This window comes from Rhinoraja longicauda, chromosome 9 (genome assembly GCF_053455715.1).
Source record: "Rhinoraja longicauda isolate Sanriku21f chromosome 9, sRhiLon1.1, whole genome shotgun sequence".
In the NCBI taxonomy this organism is placed as follows: Eukaryota; Metazoa; Chordata; class Chondrichthyes; order Rajiformes; family Arhynchobatidae; genus Rhinoraja; species Rhinoraja longicauda.
Window position 1 is genome coordinate 12,788,343 of NC_135961.1, and position 23,376 is coordinate 12,811,718.

The 23,376-nt window shown below is 37.5% G+C and overlaps 1 protein-coding gene across 30 annotated transcripts in view; it reads right to left on the reverse strand.

The window, feature by feature from the left end:
- The window catches only part of nrxn1a (neurexin 1a), a 1,341,442-nt gene that overhangs the window by 130,376 nt on the left and 1,187,690 nt on the right, over nt 1–23,376 (reverse strand). For 23 of the 30 annotated variants that reach the window (XM_078404791.1, XM_078404790.1, XM_078404793.1 and 20 more), the window contains 2 exons: nt 3,971–4,060; nt 2,531–2,847 (listed from right to left, as the gene is read on the reverse strand). In XM_078404791.1, coding sequence (XP_078260917.1) covers nt 2,531–2,847; nt 3,971–4,060 — 407 coding nt within the window. The remainder of the gene's footprint in view (nt 1–2,530; nt 2,848–3,970; nt 4,061–23,376) is intronic. The other 7 variants (XM_078404817.1, XM_078404810.1, XM_078404806.1 and 4 more) reach the window with 1 other exon arrangement.

Here is a 23,376-nt window from a genome sequence, read left to right on the forward strand (position 1 = left end):
TGGCCTTATCCTACTCCCATTTTCTTATATCCTTATGATTCATGTTGATGCCCATTCATCTGACCATGCTGATGACAGATTATTGACCTGAAATATTAAATTCCTTCTCTCCCTGCAGATGCTGCTTGACCTGCTGGTACATCCAGCATATAAAAAAATAAATACTTCAGATTTCCATTAACTGTAATTTTTATTTTTGCATGCACACAAGCCTGCTTAGGGGTAGGTTTTTAAATAAGCAGCAACAAATAACCAAACGAGAAAATGATTAATTATGGAAATAAATCGTAAAGAAACATAGTTTATAAATGCTTTATAACTATGAAAAATGGAAGTGGAGCAGAAATAAATTAATATCTCATGGATACAAATATCAGGAGAAATTATTATGGGGATTAATAGAATGGCTAGGGTATGGTGTAAATAATGTTTTATCTTTCTTCACAGCCAAAAAATCAATGGAGGGGAATGGAGTTAGAAATGGAGAAGAATTAAGGAAGGAAATTAACCATGAAGATAAAGAGATAAAGTAAGAGACCAGAAGCAAACAAATCTTCTTAAACAAGTAATTGTTATTCTGGGTTCTTAAAGATTAATCACAGAAAAAATCGATGTATTAGCAATGATATTCGATAATTCTATGTTCTATTGGTATTGATGTTGGTATATTATTGTCATGTGTACCAAAATACTGTGAAAAGCCTCGTTTTGCATGTATCTAGGCAAATCATACTAAATTTATATATGAGTAAAGAAACAGAGTGCAAAATATAGTGTTATAGCTACAGAGAAAGTGCAGATTTTAAAAAAGTGCAAGAGCTGCAGTAGGTATTTTGGGATATTGAAAATGCATCCTAAGCATATGAGGCCTGTTCAGGAATCTAATTACAGCAGGGATAAGCTGTTTGTGAATCTGCAAGTATGTGCTTTCAAGCTTTTATATATTCTGCCTGACGATGCAGAGGAGAAGTGAGATTGACAAGGGTTTGAGTGGATCTTGATTGTTGGCTGTTTTTCTGAGGCAGCATGAAGTGTTGGTGGAGTAATTTTAAGTAAAGGGTGGGGGGGGGGGGGGAGGATCGTTTGCATCAGTAAACGGGGATGCATTCACAACTCTGCAAATTTTTGTGGTCTTGGTCACTGTAGTTGCTATACGAAGCTGTGATGTGTCCTGATTGGGTGCTTTCTGAGATGCATCTGTAGAAGTTAGTAAGAGTCGTTGGAGACATGCCAAATTTCCTTAACCCTTTGAGGAGGTAGTGGTATGCCTTCTTGGACAAATTGTTGGTGACATTTACACCTTGGAACTTGAAGCTCTCGACCATCTCCATTTCAGCATCATTGATACATGACCCTACCCTGCTTTCTGAAGTGGATGACCTTTTCCTGTTTCCTTCTAAGATTGAGGAAGAGGTTGTTGCTTTGACATCATACCACTCAGCTCTCAATTTATTTCCTTTACTCTGTCTCATTATTTTCAGATCTGGCCCACTAGTCCCATCTGCAAATTTATAAATGAAGTAAAAACAAAATTTGGCCATGAGTGTCTAGAAAGTATAGTAAGGAAAGGAGAATGCAATCTTGAGGGGCACCGATGTTGAGAATTACCATGGAGTAATTTTTTTTGCTTAAACTTAATGATTGCGGCCTTTAGTCAGGAAGTCAAAGATACAGTTGCACAGGTGGGTATCGAGTCTTAGGTTAAAAAATTTGGAGATGAGTGCAGGATCAGCTGAATTGAATGCCACTAGAGAATGGACCTCACAGGTCACGGTTCGGAAATACTCGAGTTGATGTTTTTGGCACGCAGTCTTCTGCATACTCACAGAGGTGGCATACTTATTTAAGTTGGCTGCTGAGTCCTTGGGGGTTCGATCAGTAAAAAATAAATAAGATTGCCTGAAGTTATTCATTGGAATTTAAAAGAAAAAGATGTGATCAAGTTAAGGCAAGACTCAAAAACAAAAATTTGCCCAGGGAGATGCAACAAACCTTCTGTTGCTGTGCAGCTAATTGTAAGGAAATTGGAAAATCATCATTGGACAGCACACAAAACAAAAGCTTTTTACTGCAGCTCGGTACACGGGAGTAGAATAAACCAATACCAAAGATTAATTGCAACTTCACACATCCCACAGAAGGTGAATTATCTGACTTATTGGTGAAGCAGGTGCAAAGGATTGCTTTGCCTACTCCAGTTTTTATTTCTGATATTAATAGTTTGACATGATCACGAGGTGATTAAATTCAGATCTTCAAGGAGGATTATTTACTTGAATCAAGCATTAAAAATTGTAGCTGACACAATCAGCTCATTCAATCTCCTCAGATGCCACCACACTACAAAAGGACAAAGGTGAAAAGTACCATCTGACATTGAAAACTGTATTAGAATTTCGAAGTTATAACTTCACAGAAATTTCACCGTGTACCTTTCCTTGATCATTACATTGAAAGATATGCTGAAGGACTTCTCATTTTAATACAACACTCATAGAAAAGAAGAAAGCGAAAACCTGTGATTAATTACCTGAGTCATAACGTCTCTTGTGGTGGTTGATCTCCCTTTCCTGGTGGTGGTCGTGGCCATGGTGGTTGTAGTTTCCATAATGGTGGTCGATATTTCTGCTGGCTTTGATGTGGTTGTTTCTGTTGTCATCGAGGACACTTCCCCGACTAATCTCACATTTCCTTCTATTCTGATGTTTGGGTCACTTTCAGCTGCCATATTAAGTACTTTCAAGCCATTGTAGTACAGGCCAGTTAGCTGACCCTGGAATGAACGAGCTTTGTCCTTGCCACCAATTTTTATAGTTGCTTGGCTATTGAAGATTGTAAGCTGCCGTCCTGTGGAAACATCGTTACATATATAGGAAAAATGTTGAATGTGGACTTAATTAACAAGAATTTTAGTTTGCATTTATGTGAAGTAACAAATAATTTATGAAATGATTAAGGACTGCAATAAATTACTGAAGAATACCGTGAATAGTAATTTATTGCACAGATGGAATATATGAGATGTAGAGTTTCAGTAAATCTCTTGGAGTAATTGAATTGTTTGGTTGCTTAAAGGGCAATCGGAGCTGCTTCTTTCTATTTGCCTTTGAAGAGAATTCTTTCCAATGCAATGTTTACAGATTTGGAGTACAAGCATACAATAATAGTTAGAAAATGTTGCTTCACAAAAATAATAAAACATATTATACGAGCATATGAAAACATTTGATTGCCTTCCAGCAAGCCTACCTTTGGGTCGAAATGAAAAAAAGAAACAAAATTGTCAATGCAGATGTGAACTAACAAGTGATACATAAAATGAGAAAATTGTGTGAAACATTTCACTCCAACAGAACAAACCTTTTCAACAGTACCATTTCTTGATTTTTTGACAAAAATCATTTATTATATTTTTAAAGGGTTCAGTTTTAGCACAGCAAAAGCATGCAGCAAATGTCAGTTTTTATTGTTAACTTTTTTTCATACTACAATTCCTTCAAATGTTTGAAGTAAACGTTAAAGGGACTTCAGATCTTCTTTCCAATTCACATGAAGCACTATTTAAGTTATATATAGTTTAAAAGGACGTTGCAGAAATGTACACATGGATCAAAGCTAATTGTACATCCTTTAATGACTAAATTTAGACATAGTAAACATGTTCTGTACAGGATTTATCACTGTTTGTTAAATTAGGATTAATGTTGTACATTGATCACAATTAGAAAACTATATTTAACAGTCCCTTTAACCTTAAGTTAATGGGGTATGCTTATTAAACTGCTGATATTTCAAAATGGGAAAAGAATTATTCAACACGCAATGCAATAATTCTAACTATTGTTTAAAACATTGTGTTTTATTTAATTTTACTGGCAATTTATATTTTAAGTTTATTAGTGTTACAATCCAACACTTCTTGGTTAAGTTCAAATTATTTTTTATTTGAAGTTTTAATCAATGTTTTTACCTTTGTCGAGTAGCCAATCATCAACTACTCGACCAAGTCGATATGGGATTCGCTGTCTAGCAATCGCCAGGCGTTCGTTATCATTGTTTCCTTTAAAGTTTAAAGAGACATTTCAATGGTTAAAATCTGTAAGGTCAAAGGTTAAAGGTTAATACTTAAATCTTGAGCTATACAGTTGTCACATGAATTTTGAATTTGGTCGTTTAAGAAATGCTATCTACAACATTTCAAGTGTCAAAGTTATTTTTTTTTAGCAAACAAAATTATTGTATTAATTAAGAATTCGAAAGCTGCATCGCCGTCTGTTATTGAAGTTATATTATAGACAAACCGAAAACAACAAATTAAATCATATCATATAACAACTTTACAAAAATATTCATCTGTCTACCAGTTTTGAAGAGAGCCCATGTTAACTAGTTAAATCTTGATTCAATTGTATGATTTATTTGTGTTCACTGTAACTCTTCTCCATGTTAGTCTCACAAGAAAAAAAAGACCAAAAAAAACCTGATGCCTGTGACATGCACTTTCCTTCCATGCCTTAACACAGAACACATATCAATTTGGTTTTGTATTCTAAAATTAAAAAGAATACATCAATCAAACTAGAAAAGCAGAAAGTGGTAAAATTAATTCTAAGAGTTCTTAAAACTCCATTAGGCTCATTATGAACAACAATACAAAACTATTGTGTTCTGATAAATTCGATATAAAAACATAAATGTAGGGCACAATACTGATTAAGTAAATGAGGCTTTGACAAAAGCAACTGTAAATTTAATAACCCATTTCTTCTCAGTTGACATCATGCAATTATTAATTTAAAAACAGCAAAGTAATTTAAATGTTTTTGTTTGTCGTTCAATTAATTTCGATAATTCAAATTACTTTGATTAAGAAAATATTTTTTTATTTGTTAAATCTGGATTTATTCCACAGAGACACCAGTCACACACACACACGCATGCACGCACGCACACACACACAGATAAATAAACCGAAAGACCATCTGATTTCAGTTATTGATGTGCACTTGAAGTTTTAGGAGTTTACTGTTCCATTAAAATTTATTTTATATAAAGTTTAAAAAAAAATCTTCTTAAGTCACTTAGGTCTGCAGCTCTTGGCCAAATACTTGGTCAACTCCCAACAAGTTATCATAAAGAATCATATCATGCCCCCAACTGACTACACTGATGATGAAATACCTACCTAGTATCTGCAATTGATATATAATTCAATATCTTCTTTCAAACTTAAAATAATTAAATAGGAACAACCATCTACCATTTAACCTAATTCATCTGTGGTATATCCAGACCAATGATTCTCAGAATTATCACACAATTGCAAGAGCACTCTATTGAAATAAGTCAGAATGTCAATAAGCAAAAATCTATGGCCTTTTCAGAATTAGCCACAAAATAAAAGTAAATGGCTGAAGACTGAGGGTGGTTAATGTTATGCCTCTGTTTAAGAAGACTGCAAAGAAAACTTTGGACCTATTGGCTAGTAAGCATAACATCTGTGGTAGGAAAGTTATTGGAGCGTATTCTGAGGGATAAGATATACATGCATTTGGAAAGATGGGAGGAGTTTAGTGACAGACAGCATGATTTTGTGCATGGGAGATCATGTCACAAATTTGATGGAGTTTTTTGAAGAAGTAACCAAGACGTTTGATGAGGGCAGGATCATAGATATTGTCTATATGGTTAAGGTTTTGCATGGTAGCTGCTCTGGAAAGTTAGATTGCATGGATTCAGGGACAGCTAGCTAAGGGAATACAAAATTGGGTTCATGGTAGGAAGCAGAGGGTGGTGGTGTTATAAGGTAGATTTTCCAGACTGGAGGCCTGTGACTAGAGGTGTGCCTTAGGGGTTGGTGCTAGCCATATTGAGGTTTGTCATCTATATGAACAAGTTGGAGGCAAATATACAAGGTATGGTTGGCAAGTTTGCAGATGATACTAAAAGAGATGGTATCATTGACAGTGAAAATCCTTATCAAGAATTATAGCGAAATCTTGATCAGATGGATAGGTGATCTGAGGAATGGCAAATTGAGTATAATTCAGATAGGTGTGAGGTGTTGCATTCCAGGAAGTTAAACCAGGGTAGATCCTTCACATTGTACAGTAAGATCTGAAAGAGTGTTGCAAGTGGATCTAGGGGTATAAGCATATAGTGTCCAGAAAGTGGCATAGCTGGTAGATAGGTTGATGAGAAGGCTTTTGGCTTACTGGCCATTAGATGGTCAGGGAATTCAATTTAGAAGTTGGAATGTTATGTTACAGTTGGACATGATGTTGGTGAGATGACATTTGGAGTATTGTGTTTAATTTTGATCACTGTGCTGAAGGGAAGATCCATTGGAAAGAATGCAAGGAGGATTTACAAAGTTTATAATAAAGGCTAGACTTTATTCCTTGGAGCACAGGTGTATGAAACCATAAGGTGAATAGATCAAGTGAATGTATAGACTATTTTTCCCATGGTCAGAAAATAAACAATGAAAGGGCATAGGTTTAAGGTGAGAGGGGAAGGATTTAATAGGAACCTGAGGGGCAACATTTTCACACAAATGGTGGTTGATACATGTAACGAGCTGCCAGATGAAGTAGTTGAGTTCGGTACAATAACAACTTTTAAAAGACATTTGGACAAGTACACGTTTCGAGGTATAAGGACTAAACAGGGGCAAGTGGGACCAGCTGAAATGGGGCATCTTGGTCAGCATGGATGGAGGACCTATTTCCAGGCTGCATGACTCTATCTCAGTAAGTCTTCAGCAAATATACCTTCATGTTTGCTAACTGTTTCCTTTTTGAATATTTTCCCAAGGTGTAGGAGTCTGTTCAGTCTGTTTTTCTATTTATAAAATATCCCAAAGAACACCTGAGAAATGTGTATTTTTCACTCCACAGCTGTCAGAGTTCATATAGCTTTTCTTGAGTGACATGCTCCATCTATTATTGTGTATAGGCATTTGGGTTGCTGGCATGAAATCTGTTTGCTGCTTCAATGGCAGACGACTTGAAAAAGATTTGGTTTGGATAAAATATGATCATCCAAGCAATGTGCTGTGACATTGCCCTCGCTGATTGAATTCCACACAGCTCCATTCTTCCACTGAACAGACAATATTTTGACACATTGTCGTGTATTAATTCTGTCTGAACAGGTAGACTTCAAGTAATTTAACACAATCTGAGAAAGCAGTGAAAAAGTGAAAGGTCAAACCTTTGAATCAGAACGAAAATCTTCAGCAGAATTGAGAAAAGCAGTGAGGAAAAAATCTTAATCATATCTTTATATTTGCGGGTCAGATGGAATAGACTGGCGATGTCAGGCCTGCTGTATGTTTTTTGCTTTCCTCGGTGTATTATATTGTCACTGCTGAAATCTAATTCCATTTTGCCCTCTCTCAAATAAAGGTGTCAGTCATTGACATGAAACCCCAGCAACATCATCATTGAAAGGCAATGAAGGAGACAGATAATAAGTTGTTGGAGCCACAGAAGTACAGAAACCCAGTGTATGTATTTTACCTTGACAAATACTATTTATATTTTTGTCTACTTGCTCTCATTATTCACTCTCTATGCTAGACTTCACTAGTATTAATCATCACATTTAATACGAATCTGAGGGGTAACCTTTTCACACAAAGGGTGGTGAATGTATGGAACAAGCTACCAGAGAAGGTAGTTGAGGCGGGGACTGTCCCAACATTTAAGAAACAGTTAGACAGGTACATGGATAGGACAGGTTTGGAGTGATATGGACCAAATGCGGGCCGGTGGGACTAGTGTAGTTGGGACATGTTAGCAGGTGTGGGCAAGTTGGGCCGAAGGGCCAACACTGTATCACTCTATGACGATCATCATCACTGTCTTTTAAAAAAAAATCATGATTTGTTGCATCATCAATGGTGCAAAATTTGATTTATTCCGATGAGAAAGAAATCCACTAACTTTTACCATGCCATCTGAAAATGGGCGCTCTATGACATTTCACCACAATGAATTATAGTTTATGCAATAATAAAACAAATACAATTTAAACTACTACACATTACGTAATGTGTAGTAGTTTAACGAAGTTGACCAAAATTCACTGTAGTTTGTATGCTTCATGAGTGAAAACTTCAATATTATTTTTTAGCTAATTACTATTGTAATGTTTTAAGGAAGAATATATCGGCATTAAAGGCAGTCCAAAAGAGATTCACTGGGCTAATTTCTGGGATGGGAATGCTGCCGAATATCAAGCTACTAACAAAATTAGATTAATTATCTCTGGAGTTCAGATGTTTGCAGGGTGAATTTATTGAAATATTTAAGATTCTACAGGGGAATAACAGCGAAGATTTTGGAATGATTCCACGAGTGAGAGAAATGCAAGTGAGGGGACATGCACATTATGGGGTGGCCATTTAAAACTGAAGTGTACAAGAACTTCTTGTGGAGGGTGTTGAAGTCTCTTCCCCAGAATGTGGTTGAGGCCAGATCATCAGAAATGTTTGGAGAGGAAGTGATACGCTTTTGAAAGAATATGGAATTGAGGGCTTGGAAATTGGTAATTAGCAGAGAATAGACAATAGACAATAGGTGCATTCAGCCCTTCGAGCAAATACTGCCATTCATCGTGATCATGGCTGATCATCCACAATCAGTACCCCGTTCCTGCCTTCTCCCCATATCCCTTGACTCCGCTATCATTAAGAGCTCTATCTAACTCTCTCTTGAATGCATCCAGGGATTGGCCTCCACTGCCTTCTGAGGCAGAGCGTTCCACAGTTTCAAAACTCCCCGAGTGAAAAAGATTTTCCTCATCTCCGTTCTAAATGGCCTACCCCTTCTTCTTAAACTGTGGCCCCTGGTTCGGGACTCCCCCAACATCGGGGACATGTTTCCTGCCTCTAGTGTGCCCAATCCCTTAATAATCTTGTATGTTTCAATAAGATCCCCTCTCATCCTTCTAAATTCCAGAGGACCGAGTCAGATCAACATGTGGAGCAGGCTGGAGGGATTGAGTGTCCTACTCCTGCTCCAATATTGTGAGGCTTTTATGTTGTTCTTATGTTTTGATCTTTCGTTCCGATTTCTACAGCTTTTTTTATATACTGAATGTTGGTAGTGCAGCTCATTTGCTCTGAAATTCATTCAAATGAGAAAATAATTTATAATGGAGAAGTACATCTGTGCTGACAACCAACAACTTTGTACTGTCAATATCAAACTCATCAGCTATCTATTTGGGAACAAACATTAAGAATTAATGCAAATTTTAATATCACAATTAGCCAACAAATATGAATTTCTCAAGCAGAGAGCTTCAGAATAAAATAATTAAAAATGGGGTATATCTTAAATGAGGAACCAAGCTTGCAGTTGTTTAAAAACTGATACCAGGAGATGAATTGAAGCTGTGTCAATATGTGACAACGAATGGTGTTAATTCCTACAAGATTCAAGTGATATTTATTAATTTTCTACTGTGTGATTTAGACATAAATCCTGATTTCAGTTCAGTGAAGTCATATGTTCCAACCATGGTGCACAAATTTAAATAATTAGCCAAGAAAAAGTCTCAATCCAGATCTTAAGCAAATAGTTCAGAAATGATTAATATTGCATTGTATCATCAGCGTCGTCTCGGTATGGGACATCCTTCAATTTCATGACACCATCTTCAGAATTAATAGCAATGTACAAATTTAGATCCATGGATCTCAGTAGGATTGGATATCCACTTGGGAGATACCAGGAGAAGTCAAAAGGGAAAAAAACAAATCTATACGCTGAAGAAGGGCCTCGACCCAAAACGCCACCTACTCCTTTTCTCCAGAGATGCTGGCTGACCCGCTGAGTTACTCCAGCTAATTGTGCCAAACATCGGTTTAAACCAGCATCTGCAGTTCCTTCCTACTCTAGATTAACCCCACTCGCTTTTGTAGGCACCCCAGAAAGCAATTACAAAGCAATGCTCACCAGAACTCACGTGGTAATAGATGGAGAAGAAATATAAAAATGTCTTAACATCACGTCATTTATCTCTTAATTTTTACATAAAGTAATGCAAAATGAACATCATTTCATGGAAGACCTCATGCAGTAATGCCTTAGATAAACTGAGAGCCTGCATCACAATCTCAACATTCTGTTCACAGGAAATGTAAACTGGAGATGGTGGGTCTATTGCGCTGTTGACCACATCAACAACATAGACCTATCTGTCCTACTTGGAGATAAATGTCAAACTGTAGCAGAATTGATCCTGAATTGGCCTCAAATAAATTAATCGCTCAGATACATTCCATGCTGTACGACTCTATAGCATTCACCCTCAACTTTCAGGGACTTTCAATGCCAATGGAATTGGAATGATTTGTCCTGTTTACTGAATCTACAACATGCCTCTGCTGTTAAACTTTTGATGAATAATATGAAAGCTATAAATAAAGAAGCTACTTAAGACATCACAACATGCACACTACCCCATTATGTATGTCAGAATTTAATAATTCTGAAGAAGGGTCTCGACTCAAAACGTCACCCATTCCCTCTCTCCTAGATGCTGCCTGACCTGCTGAGTTGCTCCAGCATTTTATGATACCTTAGAATTTAATGCTCAGGTCAATCTTATCCCACCAAACATGACTCAACAATTTCATTGTGGAACCATAGAGGGAATATTAGGGTATGCATATTTATTAATTTTATTTGTTTTGTGAGTTATTACTAAATTGCATAACCTAAAATAGCAGCAGAATGGACAGATTGTAGTATGCGACCTCAAATATTTTCTGTGGACCAGTTTCTATTTACTGAGAGAAGCTTCCTTTTATTTCCTTGATACTGACATTTCAAAGATTCCCAAACATTAAACTGGCATGAATGAATGTAAATGACAAATAATCTTTCACACGTTGGACAGACTACCACTAATATTTGACCTGTACTTCCTATTACTACTGAGCCTTTCCAACTAATTGGGTCAATATGCTGGCTCAGTCACTCTTTTGGAATCATTGGCCAATGATTCCATATTCCTAACCCTAACCCCATGTTTGTACTTCCCAAATCTAGATGCTGAGAGCCAATCTCCCTAGTCTGTGTATCCACCACTTTAGTGGCATGATCTAAGCAGTGGCAGGGCCTCCTGTGGCACTGGTGTCCTTGGAATCATTGATAGTCAGCTATACATTGACTCCAGCTTTGTCAGTTCCGAAAAGTTGCGAATGATCTTCACTATTTTTTTTAATGCAGCTATTATTCAGGAACATTTAAGGCTAGATAGAAATGAAAATAAATAATGAAAAAAAGTTACTTTTTTTAAAAACATAAATGATCATAAACAATAATATGAATCAAAATAAATAAGTTGGAGACAGCAGTCTACAGACACTGAAATCTTCAGCAATAAACTGATTGCTGGATGAACTGAATGGGTCAGGCAGCATCTGTGGAGTGAAATGGACAGATGGCGTTGCTTCATTCTGAAGAGGGGTCCCGACCCAAAACCATGTCTATCCACCTTCCTCCACAGATGCACAAAATAAATGTTAATTAGTTTCCCCTTATGAAGCCCTGTAATCTGTGGCACTGGCGAGTTGGATTCAGGACTTCTGTGTTTGAATCCACATGCGCAAAAATCTGAGGTTTACCTTAGTTTAAAAAGCTGAAAAGCAGTGCTTCCATTTGGGACCAACGGAATCAGGCAACAAAAGTCGGCACCTAAGTGTTTATTCTGATCAGTGATGCATTTCACGTCACCACACACTCTGAAACTATTACCCTTTTCTGTATGATTAAGCAAATATATTTTGTCGACACATTCAATTTATAATTATAGCATTGTATTATCCCTCTTCACCTTTCATAAACAATTCCGTGATGCTAACTGATCTGTCATTTCCTTTTTTCATATCCTTCAAACGGGAAAGCTCATGGTGCAGAATGTTTCAGTCCTGATTGACAATATTTGATGTTAAAGCGAAAAATTATTCCCAAATTTCAATATTTTACTGCACTTTCAATTCCCTATGTTATTTGTTTTTAACAACTTCATCGGTACGATAAAGACATAAATAATCTATATCATTCACGAATGTCATGTCATGTCTCGAGCAAGATCTTCCTCAGTATCTGTCACCTATCAAAACGCATACGGTAGGAAAGTGTCATCACATTCCCTGAGTTATGCATGATTTGAAGTCAACCAACTGAAACAATGGAATGGAGGTCATTGTTCAGATGAGAGCTTGCAAGCTCAGAGCCATAGGCATCAAAATTGATGGAAAATGGCATTCAGAAGATAAAATCTGTTACGTGTCAGAACTCAGCTAACAGAAAGAGCCCCTGGCAAAAGCAAGTACTTTACTCTTTTTCATTGCACTTAAGAGTGGCATTTCAATTTGTGTATTTGTGCCTCCAAGTCATCTTATTATCCAAGAGTAATCCATTACAAACTGTACAATTTAAAGAGTATTCATTTTGTTCTGTGCTGTTGGTCATGTATGTAAACAAATTTTGTAAATAATGACATCTCACCAATAATATACAAACATATACTGGTTTCTTTCATTTCACTCCACCATAGATAATGATTTTTTAATACATATTAAAAATAACAAAATCACTAACAAGAAGGCAAGGGAATGCAAATTAACACTACATTTCCCTGTTTTGTACTTCAGCAGTTATTTATTCCCCCTGCTTTGCATGTTTCAGTTTCTGGGCTACATTCAACCAAGAGTTTTGCTTCAGGGGTAAAAATAACACAAGTATTAATTATAGTTCCTCTTAGATTTCCACTCAAGTACGTTCACTTGTTAAAAATGCTAAAAATATTCCAAGTCCAGCAAAATAAGGCAACGTTTCAGAATGCATTAAAAAAAAAGACAATTGATATATTTAGGGGAGCCATCTTTACGCAGGTAGATAAAAGTGAATCAAATCATCTGCGAATGGCTTGATTTTATAGAATCAAAACACCTCCAGAAAGCTAGTCACTAAAATTTACTGATTACAATAGTCTACTGCATGCAGTTCATTCCTGTTTTTTAAAGAGGCATGTTAGTCTCCTTACACATTAAGAACAGCTTAATTTAGAACAATCCATTGAGGTCTACAAACAAGCATGGTTATTGTAAATCTAAAATAATGACCTATGCACAAGCTTGGAAGTGGGACTGAATGCCTATGTGCAAGACGTGTGTTAACTTAGACCAAAAGATCAGGGAGATTTGATTTCAATTATGTGTAACTTTCGTACAAAATTCCTGAATTGGTTAGATGATTTGGGGCCGAAGGAAACTTCAGCCCAAAATATAAATCTTTTTAATATGTATGGACAATGCAACATTTGTCATCAAAACAAAATACATAATGATATATCCTTTGATATTTTTAACATAGTCTGAAAGGATAGAGTAAACATTTCATTTGTCTAGCACTGCATCCTGTTTATATCATTCATTTCTCCACCAGAGGTCAGGTCGAAATTGCTGCCGATGACAAAAATGCACAAATACAAACATTTTCAAACTGCACTCCATTTAATGAAGGACAAATGCATGTAAAATAAACAAATTGATGCCTCTGTTAAAATAATAGGAATAGTTTACTGTTATTCCTCTCAGGTACCTTAATTTCCAAATGCATGTTTTGCCTCCCATCTTGAAGCAGGGCAATACCGGTGATATCCAGGGAGGATAATGAAAGGAAAACTCCCAACAGGAAACGCCATCAAAGGATTACAGAACAGTTTATACATTATAAATGACATAAGATAATCAGAATACGTCAAGATGTGCCATGCATTCTCAAAAACAGGATCATTTTCAGAAATGCCAAAACTTTCACTGGAGCACGGAAGGTGTTCATAAAACTATGAAAATATTGAAGGGATGAAAATGACAACGAGTTTTTTCCTTTAAGAATCCAATGAACAGAGATGGCTGATTTCAGACTGACAATAACAATGTAGCAGGTTAATAAGAAAGTTTAACTCCAAGGGTTTGTGGTATACATAATGCTCTGCCTCAAGGAATAGTATGGGCATTATGATGTTAGACAAAGAGAAAGGTGTCCAAACATTTGAAGATGCTGGGATATTGACATGCATTAGATGTGTTTAGATTTATATTTAGAGCAAAGAGTGGACCACACAACTCTTTGGTTCAATTGGCTCAGATAACATTTTCTTGGCATTAACTTCTAAGTTTAGTTTTAGCTTATGGTATTTAGAAAATATTTTATTAATAAATTCCAATGTTTCATTTTTCCAATGTCAAATGTAAAAATTCTGTGTATGTTATTTTAACAGAGGTATTAATTTAAAATGTTCAGATTTAGTACAGTGCTATTGCAGATTGCAATTTCCAGCCATCATACTCTCAAATGCAGGTGGCAATAGTGGGTGCAGCCGAGACCATCACACAAACCAACCTCCCTTCTATTGACTACATTTTGTACCTCACTTTGCCTCGGCAAGGCCAGCAGCATAATCAAGGACAAGTGGCACCCTGGCCACTCCCTCTTCTCCCCTCTCCCATCAGGCAAAAGATATAGAAGCGTGAAAACGCACACCTCCAGATTCAGGGATAGTTTATTCCAAGCTGTTATCAGGCAACTGAACCATCCAACCACAACCAGAAAGAAGTGCTGAACTATCTCCCTCTTTGGTAACCCTTGGAATATCCTTAATCAGACTTTGCTGGCTTTACCTTGCACTAAACATTATCTCTTATCATGTATCTATACACTGTAAATGTATCAATTGTAATCATGTATTGTCTTTCTGCTGACTTGTTGGCACGCAACAAAAGCTTTTCACTCTACCTCGGTACATGCGAGAATAAACTAGACTGAAATCAACTGCTAAGAAATTGCCATGAGGTTAGAAATGTTATTTTTGAATAGCTCTGGCTCAAATAATAGTAAAAGAATTTAAAGAAAGGGAAAAATATTGAATGTTCATGCATTCCAGATGAAATATAAGAAAGACAATTTTCTGATTTAATCTGAAGCAGAGTATTGAAGCAGAAGCTCACCAATTTTCTTCATGTACTGTCCATAGCCATTGGCAAAATGAAAAGGAATTCAAAGAGCTAACATATAGATTGGTTTATCATATCATATCATATCATATATATACAGCCGGAAACAGGCCTTTTCGGCCCTCCAAGTCCGTGCCGCCCAGTGATCCCCGCACATTAACACTATCCTACACCCACTAGGGACAATTTTTACATTTACCCAGCCAATTAACCTACATACCTGTATGTATTTGGAGTGTGGGAGGAAACCGAAGATCTCGGAGAAAACCCACGCAGGTCACGGGGAGAACGTACAAACTCCTTACAGTGCAGCACCCATAGTCAGGATCGAACCTGAGTCTCTGGCGCTGCATTCGCTGTAAAGCAGCAACTCTACCGCTGCGCTACCGTTTACTATTAATTTTCTTTTTACGGAAGCAGTCAGGAATCACAATGACAGTTTACTCCTAAGACAGTTCACCCCTAAGACAGTTCTTCCTACAAAAAGGTTGCCATTAATTCATGAGCATTCTCAGTACTTTTGGTAGTTTTTTTAAAAAAAGAACAAGCCTCATAGGTTACAATATAAAAATTTTCATGTACTGGAGACATAAAACAGCTCTTTGCAATATATAATCTTTTTTAGAAAATAATAAAATATCCAATATCTGCAAAAATTAGGTCAAATTTAAATTAGTTGTTGGGGCTAACACTGGGGCTTTTAGAGCATAAAATCTGGTGGACTATTCATTGAAATCAGTGACCTGTTTAAAATAGCTGTGTAAATGCCCTTACCGTGACTGTCACTTGAACAATACAAAGGAAATGTAGGATAATGATAAAACATGCACAATTTGACCACTGATTTCTTACAATCTGTGCAACATTTGTATTGATGGAGAGGAAGATTCTTCTTTTCAAGTCACTGTTTCCTGCTTCTGACTGTTATCGTTCATCATGATTTCATCATGTGACCTTTATTTCTACAGACACATCTTGCAGAGTGAAGGTCTATACATTATATTCCTAACATTGTACATCAATCAGTGAAAACAAACTGATCAAAATCAATGTTGTTTTCCGACATTACCATTTATTTGCTAAACTATCACTGTACTGGTTGTGTGGATAATTCAGAATGGGTTAAAGTAATGCAAAAGTCAATAATCCATTTCCAGTATTAGGAGGTTTTTGGCTTTATCATTGCACTGGGATCTGGAAAATATTTCGATACATATGTGTTTAATTGATATCATGCCTAGGATTGGGACTATTCTAATATCTCAAAATATTGACTGATCATGATTTGTTTATTATGTAAATTCAGATTATCATATCATATCATATCATATATATACAGCCGGAAACAGGCCTTTTCGGCCCTCCAAGTCCGCGCCGCCCAGTGATCCCCGTACATTAACACTATCCTACACCCACTAGGGACAATTTTTACATTTACCCAGCCAATTAACCTACATACCAGATTGAATGAAAGAAATTTCAAACACATCTGTTTTTCATCAAGAAAGTAAATCATATAACTCATATGTATAAATAGAAAGTTAAATTTTACTGGTAAGTTAATTTAACTCCATAATATTTTCCTTCTTTAAATTGCACAAATCACAAGTGGTCAAATGATTCACCAGTGCTTTCCTCCAGCCAGCTTCTGGCAGGGTCACGAAAGGGAACTTAGCTGAATTCATTGTCTGCTTCCCACTGCTTTTGAAGCATCTACTCTGTTCTGCATCTCCATAATCAGAGACTCTTGCCTCGGTCAATGTATGAAGTCAGGCATGAAAAGGAATGTCATAGTTGACAATGATGACTAGAACTCCTCAGGTTTTTTCAGCACATGATCAAGATGCTGGGAAAGTTAGTCATGCCCATAAGCCAAGATATCTTTCATAAAGAAGATGAAAATTGTCTGCCTTTTTAGAGTGATAATGGAACATCTCTTGAGTCCATGGAGGGTAGGGTGGGGTTAGCCAGAGGTGGGGAAATCAGGTGGAAGGAAACAGTGTGATGATGGCACACTGCTTAAAAACAAACCAGAAGCATTCCTGTTCCTTCTGGTTCTAAAAAAAGCTTTCTCTTACCTTTTCATTGCACATGACTGAAGGACATGGTCTCAGTGTACACTATGTGAGCTGTATTTGGGTGCCAAGCCAAGCATTGTCATGGAAGTTCTTGAATTAAGCATAAACCACATTGCAGATACAAATCTGGATTCTCATGTGTGCTTGCATAACTTTAGGGGACCTAGGGTGCAACAATCACGTATACATTGTTTCCTGTGCATGTTTTAAACATGGCCATTTCAAAGCGCAATCTTTAAGCACACGGGAGTCCGCAGAAACAAAAAGAGATTCCACGCATAGCAGTCACGTTAAATTCTTCAGGACAGCCATATTTAGCTTATTTGTGCTTATTAGCCGTAGAATTTGAAATGCAAACTAGCTCCACATCTTCAAATACAAAAATGTAATCTTTTTGACACTGTACCAAACTGGAACAGTGAATACATTTTTATTATGGGTAAAACTGCACTACAATCAGCATAATTAGTTATGGTTTTTAACATGTAAAGTTGCAATTAGACATAGAGGTATCAATTTAAGATAAACTCAGGAGGCAAAAACAGTGTCTCTGGTATTAGACATGTCTTCATTGTTTTATTTCTTTAAATGTGGTTTCACTCCACTTTATATAATTATCATCTTTTTGTAGTTCTTGTAATCTCACTTCAACAATATCAAAGAAACATTTATTACAAAAATCTGTTTTCTAATTTGCTAAATAATTTAAGAAAAGAAAATCATCAATTGTATTTCTAAAAAGAAGTAAATGGAATTTGTCCATGACTGACTTATAATTTCATCATTTGTCAGCTGTTTACGGAGTGTCATCAATGGAATATTAATTATTTTTCATGCCTGTCCATGACATTGCTGTTATTTCCTTTTAGAACCATGAAAAATAATCTTAAGTTATTTTGGTGCCAAGAAATAGCAACGTACATAATTACAATTTACATCTGAAATTATTGACATTAACTTGAAAGCAATTATTTAATGCAACAGCAGTCATCTTCCAAAGCTTGAAATCAAATCACTCTTTATTTGCCAATAATGTTCTGCATTGGAACTGGTGGTTATGGTCTCCATGCATGCACTCATTAGCAATGTTCTCAGAACTCAGCAAGTCACTGTATTCATGCCCCTGTTATTGTTGAATTTGCAGGTATAGACTGCAAAATCAACAACTAACTAGTCCATTTTTTTCAAAATTGGCCGTTTTGAGACTTTTTCTGCTGGAACATCCAAATTATCAATATAGATGAATGCTCAGAAATCTATTATCAGATAAGCAGATAGAGGTTTTATAGCATATGGTGTTAACTGTCAGAAAGTAATACCGTTAATCTTGTATAAAGCCCCTGGCTAATTATTATTAAATAACATCACTTCATGGTCTGTAAGCTTGCATTAATTATTAGTGGAAAATGGATTTATGGGACTTTGCTTGTGACCTCAATTTGGATTGTTTCCACAAAGTTCACGGGAGAAATTTAAAACAGCTTTTCAGTAAAATAAAATAACTGCAGCTTTCCTGTGATATATCCTTTTCTTCTTTTGAGGAGGAATTAGTTGCCTATTACACGTCAAAGCAATGAAGTCATTCCCATACAATGGGCAAAACTGCAGATTGAATTTTGTGCAGTAGGTTTGTTATCTTTCATAGAATTATCACTTGTGCCAAAATGTTGTAAAACATGGCTGGAAAAGGGAACTTCAATAGTTTCAGATAACTTGATTTTTATTTTTTATTTTTTTAGATTTAGAGATACAGCGCAGAAACAGGCCCTTCAGCCCACCGGGTCCAGGCCGCCCAGCGATCCCCGCACACTAACACTATCCTACACCCAACTAGGAACAATTTTTACATTTGCCCAGCCAATTAACCTACATACCTGTACGTCTTTTGAGTGTGGGAGGAAACCGAAGATCTCGGAGAAAACCCACGCAGGTCACGGGGAGAACGTACAAACTCCGTACAGACGGCGCCCGTAGTCAGGATCGAACCTGAGTCTCCGGCGCTGCATTCGCTGTAAGGCAGCAACTCTACCGCTGCGCCACCGTGCCGCTCTGGAGTAACCCTGCAAAATCCACCTCTCACTATTTAATTGTGTATTACTGATTTGGGACTGAAATGTACTTCACCTTCAGTTGATTTTTAGGGATGGCATTTGACTCTTTCACTTGACCATCAGTTCAATTTTAATAGGATTTCTCACATTTCCAAAGATGGACTTACAACGTTACAATCCAGAACCATGCTCAGAAGGAGACTTTACAGCACTAACGAATTGATATTTTATAACAGCTACCAACAGTTCTAAAAGTGTTTCCGTTCAAATTAGTTCAAAATCCAATGGCTTAAGAGTATGTTTCAACTAACCAACCTCCAGCAAACTGAGAAACTCTCACTTGAAAGGTACATGCAGACAGCTGACAAGATATTGAATAGCACATTTCAGAAGTACACATCCTCACTTTACCTCTCATCCACAATATATACTTACCATTGAAATATAATGATCTAGAACACGATCCATTGGTTGAATATTGCCATTTGCCAGTTGAAGGATACCTCAGCTAACTCCAATGAGCTCAGTAATTGGAATTTTCAACCTTTTTAATGAGTGCGCCTGAAATCAAAATCACTCTCTGAATTTACCCACTCACCTGTCTGGAAGGATTGGGAAGAGTGTTCCATAAAGTTTTTGCTTATTCTGACTGCTGATAAAGAGGCATGAGAAAACTCCCAATAAATTCTGAAATTCTATCAATGCTCAAGCAAGCTATGCAATAGATTGTCACTATTAAAATATATTTAAGATATCTTTGCGACTCTTATTGTGACTCTAGCAGGCAATGCATTTCAGTTATGACAAGCTCATCAGGAAGGTTGGCTCCATCCTGGGGGTGTTGGGTTCACTGGAGGTGGTCTTGGAGGGGAGGATGCTCCTCAAACTGTGGAGCATCTTGGAAAATACAGCTATGGACATAATGATCAACCTGAGGAGCACCTTCAGCAACAGACTGGTTCCACCAAGAAACAGCACAGAATGCCACAGGAGATTCTTTTTCCCTGTGGCTATCAAACTGTACAACCTCTCCCCCTTCTGTCGTGGGGTAGACAAACTCCCCTTCCCTCTCCCCTTCCCCATCCCCCATCCACCCCCCTCCCCAATCTTTGCACATCCCTAATCCTGAACTTTACACTTGTCACTTTAATTTCATGTTTCATGTATCTTGTGTTTTATGACTGTTGGCCGACCAATTTCCCTCCTGGGATAAACCTCTGGAGGTGTCGTGGGCATATCAACGAAACACCAAGGAAGGAGGGTGCCCACCTGATGACCCCAATGAAGTTTTTACCCCTACCCCCACTCAAGAGATTAAGAAGGTGCCGATTACAGTACGGATTGTAATACCAAGTCCTATAAGCTCAACTATCGTATCATATCCTTTAATAATATACGGGTCCACCACTGAATTTCCAACAACTGGTGGCACGGCACTTCCTTTAACCTGGACAAAATTAGGAGAGTGCACTTGGAATCCCCCCTGGAAGTTCCCTGGAAATGTGGCGTCGATGCGGTCGAGCTCAGTGGGATTTCAGTGGCCGATCGGCAGGTCGCATTTGCCCCCTGCGGCCAGAGCTCTGGAGCTCTGGCTTGACCGGAGCGGGTGGATCCATCCCCATAACTGAGTTGGGAGGCCAACTTTGTGGGCCGGTATCTCGCCTGCCCGGCGGCCTAGGCAGACTATCCTGGTACAGTTGGACTCTCTCGGAGACCCATGTCAGATGACGGGGTTGGCGCGTGTGCCCGCCCTATCACATTCCTGCCAGATTCAGCAAATCTCAGGTCGGCAGGGATCAACACCGATAGTCCTGCCGGGATAGTGATGCCTTGGCTCTATGGGCGGCCACCGATCCGACCCCCAGTGGGAACTCCGAGGGCATCTCGGTAACACATGCCCTGGCTGCCCGTGTAAGAAATGCAAGTTATGCTGTCAAATTTATTTACATTTAATATTTGTTTTATTTAAGTTTCTAGTAGTCCATGATGCTTTAGAGACATGGGAAGCGTATAATTAGTGGATCAGAGGTGTTTTATTGTATCACTATTATGTGACCTCTGTCCGGCGGGATAATAATAATAATAATAATGCATTACATTTATATAGCGCTTTTCAAACACTCAAAGACGCTTTACAGGGATTACTAGAACGTAGAGAAGAAAATAAATAAATAAATAAGTAAACGAACAGAAAAAGGAGACAGAAGGTGAGGTGACGGTCAGTGGTTGAAGGCAGTGCTGAACAGGTGAGACTTCAGTGATGTTTTGAATGTGGTGAGTGAGGAGGAGTCTCTGACGGTTTGGGGTAGTGAGCTCCAGAGGGTGGGAGCAGCGATGGAGAAAGCCCTGTCCCCCCAGGATCTGAGTTTGGTCCGGATGGGGGGGGACAGGAGGTTGGCAGCAGCAGAGCGGAGGGTGCAGGTGGGAGTGTGTCTGTGGAGGAGGTCAGTCAGGTAGGATGGGGCCAGGTTATGGAGGTAAAGGATGCCGGAAATCAGTGGTGGACCTGTAGCTTGCAATGTAATCAATAGAATAGAGAGAGTGAAATAAGGCAAATATTTCAGGTTCATTTATTATTTGCTTCTCTCTCCACAGATACGCTGAGAATATTCTAATTTCATTTCAGATTTCCAGCACCTGCAACTTTTTATATTTGTATGTGCTCAGTCTCTCTCAGTTCAAGTAATTTGCTTTAGCTCTCTTCCTAATATTGCAGACTGATAAGCACCAACTTAATCCTCAGAACAAATGCGAGAGAAGAAAGGTCCCAAACTAAAATATTGCCTATTTCCCTGTACATATGCAACTTGGCTGACTGAGTTCCTCCAACAGTTTATTTTTGCTCATTGCGTGTTAGTGTTTGACTGGTCACTAAACAATGCACACGATTGTGCCAACATATTAATTATACATTATTGTTTATTCCCTGATATTTTCATCAAAGCTGGTACCTTAATTTCAACATGGATTGCAAACTTAAAAAAAACACATTTTTTTCTTTGAAACAAATCAATATAGTTTTAATTTTAGTCACAAATATTAATAAATTGCAAAGTGTTGTTTTATTTCATTGGAGTGGAATGTGATTACAATGGCCAATTGGTTAAGTTACGGCAGTTTGACAATTCAACCTTGCTTACCACGATAACCCATTACCTGTGTGATGCTTGCACTTGCTAATTTATTTCCTGTGCCACAGTGATTTTCAGCAAGTTTCCAGGTGCATTTGTTGGGTACTTTCAGCTCAAAAAGTACTGTGATCTCTGCAGCAGAATAATTTAATGGGGGCCTCTTAGATTAGATCATGGTTTGGCACTGAGGTTCTGACTTTGGTAAGTTCAATTTAAATTCATTACAAACCTGTAATTCCTTGAGACCATCAACAACAGTTCCCATTGCAGCTTCAGGTCTCCATCATTTGCATTCCAGTTGTCAGGTTGTTATTTGATGGGTAGATGAAACAAGCTATTCATAATGTATGGAGAGGATAGTCAGGATATCTCGCACTTCAGTTGGTGAAAAGGAATAATTTTAATCTTTGATTTGTTCTCTGTCCTGATAAGACCCGTGCAATAATTGTGATATCCTGTGCTTTGCAAGTTTCTACATTTATACTCTCCAAATTGCTTTGGAAAATAGAGTGCAAATATGCTGTAATTCCTTTTTTTTTTAGACCATACCATCACACTCAAAGGACCAAGGAAGTTGATTGCGTGTTGTTGCCTTTTAAACCCAAGTGCATTTGGTAAATGATATGATACATACTTCACAACTATCCAAACAGAGACTTGTAAACAAAAACTTCTGTTTAAATGCTCTCAAAGCCTAAATGTGCATAAATTATATTAGCACATTATCTGAATAGCTACAGCGTAGCGTGAAAAATGCTGCCCATTTTCTGGATTACATGCATTGGCAAATCAATACAGTATATGACTGAAAGTTTCAGGTACTAAAATAGTGAGGCACATATAATCGAAAAGCACTAATAACCATTTTGTCACACTCCAGCAACATTTTAGTTATGAAGGTTTTTACATTGATGGTTTGTAAATTGCCCTTTGTTCTCTGCAAAATTTCAGCGTTTGAAGCCAAATCTTTTTTTACCAAATTAAGATGAAACAATTTATAATCTCATTAGCTTTCCTAAATCAAATAAAACAGAATGCCTCAGCCCTTCATGTCAGATATGACTACTTGCTTCAAT